This window comes from Gossypium arboreum, chromosome 12 (genome assembly GCF_025698485.1).
Source record: "Gossypium arboreum isolate Shixiya-1 chromosome 12, ASM2569848v2, whole genome shotgun sequence".
Lineage (NCBI taxonomy): Eukaryota > Viridiplantae > Streptophyta > Magnoliopsida > Malvales > Malvaceae > Gossypium > Gossypium arboreum.
This window is the reverse complement of record NC_069081.1, coordinates 107,719,865-107,728,636: the sequence shown is the minus strand read 5'-3', so window position 1 is coordinate 107,728,636 and position 8,772 is coordinate 107,719,865. Positions and strand designations below refer to the sequence as shown.

The 8,772-nt window shown below is 32.9% G+C and overlaps 1 protein-coding gene and 1 long non-coding RNA gene across 3 annotated transcripts; both read left to right on the top strand.

The window, feature by feature from the left end:
• Window positions 1-3,591: 3,591 nt before the first annotated feature.
• LOC108476482 (uncharacterized) lies at window positions 3,592-6,729 on the top strand. 2 transcript variants are annotated; one of them, XM_053022776.1, is made up of 6 exons: window positions 3,592-4,146; window positions 4,646-4,751; window positions 4,919-5,309; window positions 5,661-6,135; window positions 6,225-6,280; window positions 6,416-6,729. In XM_053022776.1, exons 1-6 carry the CDS (start codon window positions 4,101-4,103, stop codon window positions 6,458-6,460), a joined length of 1,119 nt encoding a protein of 372 aa, XP_052878736.1. In that variant the 5' UTR covers window positions 3,592-4,100; the 3' UTR covers window positions 6,461-6,729. The 2 variants fall into 2 exon arrangements, with proteins under 2 accessions (XP_052878736.1, XP_017634172.1); XM_017778683.2 differs by having other exon boundaries at window positions 3,594-4,146; window positions 4,946-5,309.
• A 1,194-nt stretch (window positions 6,730-7,923) lies between these two features.
• Window positions 7,924-8,423, top strand: LOC128285345 (uncharacterized). Its single transcript, XR_008275849.1, has 2 exons — window positions 7,924-8,136; window positions 8,212-8,423. It is a non-coding gene; the product is annotated as an uncharacterized LOC128285345 (long non-coding RNA).
• The last annotated feature ends 349 nt before the right edge of the window (window positions 8,424-8,772 follow it).

Genomic DNA, 8,772 nt, shown 5'->3' with positions numbered 1-8,772 from the left:
CATCATCTATTCAAGATTTAATTATGTCGCACTATGAATGTCACAAGTGAATAAAGCTATAAACGAAACCACTACTATTCTAATTGGGTCTTGTCCAATTTACTATTTGTATAATTAGTAACATCTATGTCTCTATTTTCTGAGAGTCATCCGTTCCGATACTCAAGACAAAATATCTCCCTAATGGGACTTGATAGACGAGGTATTAGTCTTTTAATCGACTTACATATTTTTTATTAGACTAAGGACGTGTTTAGATTATCTACTAATATAAATTGTCTTTATGTATTATGATCCGACCATGTAATACCGCTTAATATTTGGTTAAACGTTATATAACTATTTAGCTAATATTTGCTTTAATTTTGCTTTGCGTGTAAAAACATTAAGGACAATATACCAAAAGATATTAATGTAAACAATGAATTATTTTCTTAATCAATTTGTTCAAAAAATACAAGTATGCAAAATGAACATACTACACTTAGAACACCAGATCCAACAGTCATTCTCTTCTCTCTCCCCAATATTTTAATGATAAAAAAATTATGTCTATCATTTTAGCTCTTTTTTTTTTTGTAAGTTGAAGAAATACCGACGGTCTAGAGATCTAATTCAAATTTGTGTCAATTAAAAAATTGAACACTAATTTCTTGAAATTAAGATTAAACCCTATATTTGGATTCAACAAAATAAGAAAAAATAAAGGAAAGTAAGAGAAAGCAACATGGGAATTGAATTTCCATTACTTTCCCTCGAATTGCTTAATTTTTATTTACCCTAATTTTGTGGAAAAACTAAGTTAGGGAAAGGAAAAATATCGAGGCAATTTATGAGTGCTAAGGAGCAATATCCATTGGCATCTAGTATAGCTTAAACTCATAACTTATTTTTTTGTTGGCATGTTTGACCAAAATATCTAGGTTATTCTCTTACATTTTTTTGAGGAATTTGTATAGATAATCTCGTGTTTATTATTGGAGAAAAGATTGAATTAAATAAGATTATTTTTCAAGAATTATTATCTAATCTACTTACCTTATATATAAGATATGGGCTGACTTTATGATCCTTTGTATCCCTATAAAAAAAACTAATTGTTTTAATTATATTTGGGCAGATAATGATGAATTAAAGTTTGCTTAGTGAAGTTGGATACATGCTCTAAATATGGAAGGTTTGTTCAACCTTGATAGATGTTTTATTGCTAAGGTAATTATGAGAGGAGTACCTAAAGTAATGCCACGACTAGTGCCCATTGTGTTTGGCATTGTTTAGCCTCATAATTTGCCTTATATGGTGTTGGTATTTTTTTGTTAACAAATCTTTGGGCTATGATATTTGTTGATTATGTGGACGTGTGTAGGCCTATTTATGATATCCAACCTATTATAGGAACATACCTTGAACATTGGTTTGGATTGGATCAAACAAACTTCCTTATTTTGACGAGATTAGATCGAGTAACTTGGTAATATATCTTGAAGATTTGAAGACTTATCTTGGTCATATTGAAGATATTATCCTTACTGGTTATCTTTGCTATTTTGATGGAAATATTGATTGCAATTAATCATTATCTTAATAAGCCTTAAATTATTATATATTGAAAGGCTTAATGAGTCACTTGGTTTTTATCTTAAGTTTTTAGGGGAGAAGCTTAAATGAGAGTGATCTAAATCTTATATGCAAAAGTGAGGTTGCTAATCTAACGTGTGTTAGTGTTTGTAATCACCTGTTTATGATGTGTTAAGATAATAATTTGTAATCACCTGTTGTATGATGTGTTAAGATAATAAATTATCTCCCTGGGCAAGGCCCAATAAACATAGAGAAACAAAATTATGTAAACATATCGAACACTTATTGTTTTTCTGCTTTGTTCTTCAACAATGCTTGAAGCAGTTAGCATGCTCAGTTTTTACTTGCAATTATTGTTTTTGGAAATAACAAAAATAAAATTTATTTTAAAATGTGAAATATCATTTTCGTCTTATTAATGTTTTACATAAATTACTTTATAAAAAGAATATAATTGAAAAAATCATTATAAATAATTATTTTTAAAATTTTTACAATTTAACACAACAAATATTGTAAAATATCCTTCGCTTTACTTTTCTTTCCTTTACTAATTTTAATTAAACAAATAAAATAAACATCATATCAATTTTTCCTTAACCTACCTTTTTTTTTTCTTTTATTTACTTTGTTTTCCTTTACAATTATTTATTGTAAACATTAGTTTTGAGTTTTATATCAAAATAATATATAAAAATAAAATATTTATCAAAATTGCATAAGCACCCCATTATTTATCAATTTACACAAAATGAATAGTGCTTCCACGGTGCCACCTAAGCAATCGCGGCACTCCTCCCTTGCCATCGATGATTGAAGCAATCATTAAAATTTTTTAAGGTGCCGCCTAAGCAATCGTTGGCACCAGTATTGATACCAAAAAAAAATCTCGTATTTTATACATGTAAAACGGAAAAAAAATTATTGGTGTCATCGAAGTGTCATGCGACAACCTAATTTTTTATCTTAAAATAATTTTTTATTAAAGCTGAAAAAACTTTGAAATGATGCGACCGATGTGACCTGTCGATCACGGTTCCAAGTTCCAATACCAGAAAAAATTTCAACTTTTTTTCTAGCTTTAATAAAAAAATAATATTAATATTATTATATTATTTTTATAATTATTAAAGGGCTTGGTTTGGTACTAATTATTTAGCATCTTTAATTTTTTTTATATTACAAACACTTAGATGATCCATCCCTCTCTCCCCACAGTCGAAGGTCCAAAAAATAGGTATGTATTTTTTTTCTAGTAGTGTAATTATTAATAAGAATTGTGTTAAAAGTTTAATTTGTTTGTAATAAAATGGTAACTTTGAAAATAATTAGAATTGTATTAGTTTAGATATTTGTTTTAAAAAAAATAGAATTGTTTATGTCAATTTGTAGTGTATGTTTATTAAGATAGGTTTGGTAGTGTAAGCTTATTTTAGTAGAAGTATTAGAATTGTTAGAATTTTGCATTAAGATAGATTTGTGTTGAAAGTAATATTAAGATTGGTTTGACTAGTGCATGTCTTTTTTTATTAGTAATTTGTATATTTTAATATATAAATGTGAACATTATATGTTTTTTGAGTAATTTAAGATTTTTGTTAATTACGAAAATAAACTTTGAAAAAATAGTTGTTGTTATTTTTATATTATTTATTTGTTAAGTTGATAATTAAAATTTTAATTGTTTGTGCAGATAAGGTGGGGACACTGCTTAGTTTACTTAGATCGGAAAATAATGGAGGATTTATCCTATTTCAGTTTATTATTTGGGTAAAAAAACACTTTAGTTTTTTACCCCTTAACTTGCGGTTGATTTTAGCAGCATGGGTGAGTGAAGGTAGGTGACAAAAGGCCGAACGATGAGCCCAACAAAGCAATAACGAAAGTTGGGCCTAGAGGGGCCCACATGAAACATGTTCGATTAATAATATCTCATAATGTCTGTCTGGCATCTTAACCGTTTAAAACCGGTTCTTAAGTACCTTTTTTGTTGTTTCAAAATTTGAAATTCGAATGGGCTTTGCTGTTCGATGTTTCTCCTTCACCTTTTATTTAGGTATGGCGCGTGGGTCCCACTTCCAGCTCCCTCTACCGTTCATATCATCTTTACTTCATTTCTTCCCCACTCTCAATGCTCCCTACCAGAAAACCCCTACTCTCCTCATATCATAAAAGCCCATTACTGCAGCGGTTTCAAAAGTGGAGGAGCGTTATGAGGGGCAGCTGTCAGAGAAATAAAGCGCGTAGATGACAAACAAAAGAATTTCGAGTAGCAGTTGAACTACGATTTTCGATAATTTTAGGTTTTTTTATTTTTTATTTTTTTTTTGCTGCTTAATTTTCCCGCCCATGAGATTGAGTCAAAAGCAAAGCAGTGAATCATCTGAAGGTTAAAAGAAAAGCAAAATTTCCTTATAAAATTCAGATAAGAATTCTGGGTTTGTTCGTGCCTTGAAAGAAAGCAAGAATTTTCTTTTTCTTTTTGTTTGAGAAAAATCTTGGAAGAGAAACGAACAATCATGGAGGAGGCTGTCAAAGAACAACAATCTGCTGCTCAAATTTCTGGTTCAATTTCTGACTCTATTCTCTCGGTTTCTAAATCTGGCTTCTTTTAAGTTTTACAATATTCTTTCATTTTATACTAAGAAATAATCGCTACTGTTTCACTACATGAAAGACACAGTCCCATAGCCAATTGCCATGCAGTTTTAGGTTCTTTTTTGTTGATGGTCTAAGTAAGTTTCTTTGCCAAATTGTTACCAGAATAGGCAGTTTTTTAGAGATTGTATTGATTAATGATTACCCTATAAAATGTTACATAATCTGGAAAAAGGAAGGTTCAATCCATTCAAAGTTAAATTAGAACTTTTAATAGTTTATTTTTTAAAATGCGTTTACCGACCAGTATTGCATATCACTTGATTAGTTTTTCGATAAAAAAGAGGAGAGATAAATAACGGCGCGACTAATAACCATTTATATATATATATATATTCTTTTTGAACACTATATTATCCTTTAGATAGCAAATTTAATGACTTAAATGTTGTTCTCCTGTTTTCAGGGAGTGCAGGGAAGTCGAAGCTACGTTATCCACTTCGATCCTCAATGAAACCAAAGGAGCAGAAGCCACCCGCGCCTGATTTATCCAATTCTTCTTCATCCAGAAGGTATGCTCAAAATTCTATAGCTTGTGCTTTGGTTTTTGTCTCTGTAGAATTAATTATCCATTTGTAGACAACCTTCCTCGTATCATTCAATGATATATTATGTTAGTGTTGGATAAGAGTAGAGTTCTATTTATATAGTATTCCGTTTGACTATTTGTAAATGTTAGAGGGTTTGATTTGTTTGGGGTTGATAGGGGGAGGGCAACACCCAGTGTAAGCAAGAGTGTGGGTGTTTTAGATCTTTCAAAGGAGAAATCTGGGTCAGGGAAGCCGCCCAGGAGGCTTTCCATCCCAACCAAATCAACAGTGACTCCATCCCCAAAATTTGTTGGGACAACCACTCCTATATACGAGGGTAGAGCAGCCAAGAAATCAACCAATGGTCAAGGAAAAAGTGACACACCCCTTTCTGATTCTTCTAGATCATCAACTCGAAGGAGGTTCAATGTATTGTCATCAGCTTCCTACTGGCTGTCGCAGATTAAGCTCTCTGAATCAGCTTCTAAGCACTCTGTCTCACTTGGATTTTTCAAAATTGCCTTAGAAGCTGGATGTGAGGTATGCTTCATTTGTGTCTTCGTTTCACCTTTTGCATTCTTCTCATATGATTTGGGGCCTATTCAATAGCTGCCTATAAAAATTGTCTTGTTAAAATAATCTCAAATTCATGCCATTGCATCTTCCTTTCTACGCCCTTTCATTTGCTTTTGTATTCAAGTTTTCTTTTTCTTCTTTTTTTTTTTGGCATTTGCATTTGCTATTTATAATATTTTCAGCCGGCATCGTTTTATATTTCTTTTGTGACACGCGCACACATATGATCAAAGTGGTTTACGCAATTTAGTATACTGGATTTGGTATTTACTTATCTTTGTTTCTGGTCTAATCTCATTTTAACACTAAGTCCAGCCCCTTCAGAAAATGAGTGATGAGCTTAAATCCTATATTCGTCGCCATAATCTTGGTGAAAATGGGGAAGCTATAAATGAGCTACTCGAAAGCTACAATGTTCCAGACAATCCCGAGCAACCACAGGTGTCTGAAACCTGTTCACAGGTGCCTGATGAGGGAACTCGGTCATCGGATGATGAGGTTCACAGGGTTTCTCCTGTAGCAGCAGCAGCTCGGAGATTGAAACCCAAGTCCTTGAATACTGATGCTGCTCGGGTATCATCAGTGGCCAAATCAGCAAAAGAGGCTACTCCAAAGAATAATGCTGCAAACAGGAATAGGCTTTTGAATAAGACCAGTTCAAATTCAAGGTCTGTTTCGGACACTGGGAGTCGTAAGTTACATACCAAAACTCAGAAGACAACCAAAACAGAGCCCGTTAAAGGAAAGGAAAAGACAAAGGGACAGGGCACCGAATCAGCTGATCAAGAAGGCAAGCGGGTGTAGATGAATCTTAGGTTCAGCATGTTACTATTCCTTTGGGTGCATAACTTATGTGCTTTTTCCATTTTATGTTTACAGATCAGGTTTGCCCTTCGGCTGCAGCTGAGACTGTTGAAGAGGACAAAGAAAATATGGTAAGAAGTTTCATGTCCTGCAACAACTAATGTAGTTCAATGCTACAACTCCAAATTTACATGCCATTCATAAAGTTGAATTTTTTATAGACATAATAATTCACTGAAAAATTCTCACCATCCTCTCCATTACAGGATGCACTTCTGACAGAAGAAAGCAGCCTGTCCGGAGTGATGTAGGGGGCCAATGCTCAACCATGCTTTAAATTCCATCCTCTATTGGGTTGTCTTTCATGGGTTGATGTTTGTATAGGGTTTTAAACTTTATAAGTAAAGTGTTCCAATCTTGTGTGAAGTCAAGACCTGTTCTTTTGTTTTTTTACTTAGGTTGTTGCTTTAAACTGGGATTGTCTGTTTCTGGTATTATACAATCACTTGAGGTACAAATTGTATCAAATCAACCGACTTATTTGTTATTTTGTTGATGTTATTCATATGATTTGACATAATACGTTTGCCTGATTCGAATCTCTTAACAAGACAATAAAAACACAAAATTAACCTAGAAGTAATTTAAAGAGGACATCAAAGTCAAACCAATTAAACCTAAAAATAAAATATAAGCATCAAAGATTTTCAAATTTAGCACAAAATTAATTAATAAAAAATTTACAAGAAATGAGGAGTACCCAACAGCAGTAACATGATGAAACAAAAAAAAAAAGCAAGCAGAAATGGATAATCCCCAAAAACAAGAAGAATTCAAAAGGGTAAGAAACGGAGAAGAAAATACAATAGAGAAGAGGAAAGGTCAATCGGAGTGAGAGGGATCGTCGTCGTCGTCGCTGAAATCGGAGAGAGGGTGATCGGGAGGATTAAAGCAGAGGTAGAGCCATAAAGAGTCAGCAAGGCGGCCAAGATGACGGCAAGGAAGGCAAAAGATGAGGTGCAACACCTGATCGCTGCTTAACCGCTCTGGGTTACAGGCGATGTATTGGCATAGATTTGCTGATATATTGGCTATTGTCACCACCACCGAGCTGTTTAACACCATCGCTTCCCTCTCTTCCCTATCTTTTATCTGTATTTCCTCCTGTATTGCCCTTTTGCTCGTTTCTCTTCTCTTATATCATTATGTTATATAGTTTTGTTGTTTTTTTGTCTTACCATAGGAAACGATGTCGTTTATTCTTGAATCCTCCTAGTTCAAACAGGTTAAAGATAGGACCGTTTTGGCTGAACATTTCACGTCATTTAATTTATGGTTTATGAAATTCTTCTGGGATTTTGTTACTTCTTCACAGATGCTTCATTTAATATCTTTTATCTAATTAATATTTACTCCTATTTTGATTCTTTTTAATTCAATTTAGTAACTATTGTTAGAAAAATTATTTAAAATAATCACTCAATTGTTTAAACCCTTTAACCACTTACTAACTCAACTTCTCTAACTACCATTTCTTTTTCCGCCTAATCAAAATTTAAATAAAAACATTACCTAATCCAACAACTAATCAAAACTCTCCTCCCCTTCATCATCTTCTCCCCAGCCCCTGCTCCTTCGTCTCTATGGCTCCTCACTTCCTGCCCAGTTCCAGCCGCACCAAAGAACCATCGTTGCTTGTTCGCATACCATATGAACTTGTGTGCTTGCCAACAATGGACAATTAGGCGGATTCCTCTCGGTGCATGTATGCATGCAAGTGTCCAAACTTATTTGGCATTTATGCTGTTGATTTTACTGTTGTCCCTATACTTTTGCTTCTAACCATTCTTGTCCTTATTTCTTTTGTTCATGCTCACTGGTAGATCAAGTGGTGTCCTTCTCCGGGGTGTGAATATGCTGTTGATTTTACTGTTGCAAGTGGAAATTTGACTTCTCCTGCGTCTGCTCACATAGCTTTTGTTGGAATGTAAGTCACGATTTTTATATTATATTTTGATTAAACTGTAACGGGTATCTAACTCATGCCAAATCTTGGTCTCAGTGTACTGAAAAAGCTCATCGCTATGTTGACTGTAAGACACTGGCAAAATGGATTTTGAAGAATAGTGCAGAGTCAGAAAACGAGAATCTTTTATTCTCGATTTATATTCATTAATCTAAAATTTGAATCAAATGCTACAACTGTTTTACTAAGGCTTGACATATGTTATTCATATAAGTTAATTAGAGAAATCAAAAAGGTTCTAAACGAAACATTTTTCCTGGTACCAAAATAAGCACCCGTAGTACAATTTACCCAAACACTTAAGTGATATTTTTTAAAGAGTAAATGTTAACATTATTTTAATTTAATTTTATGTGATTCTTTTTAATAGTACAAAGATTAAATTGATCCATTTGATAATAAAAGACTAATTTAATCAAATACCTATAATAGAAAAACCTCTCAGGTAGACATATTAAACGAAGCATATCAAGGAAAACGTTTCATCTAAATCTTTAAATTAGAAAGCACCCTTGCTGAGAAACAATTTCTGAAACATTAAAAATCCTAACATCATTTTCAAGCAGCAGCCATATATATGCACAAAGGTAAAGTAAG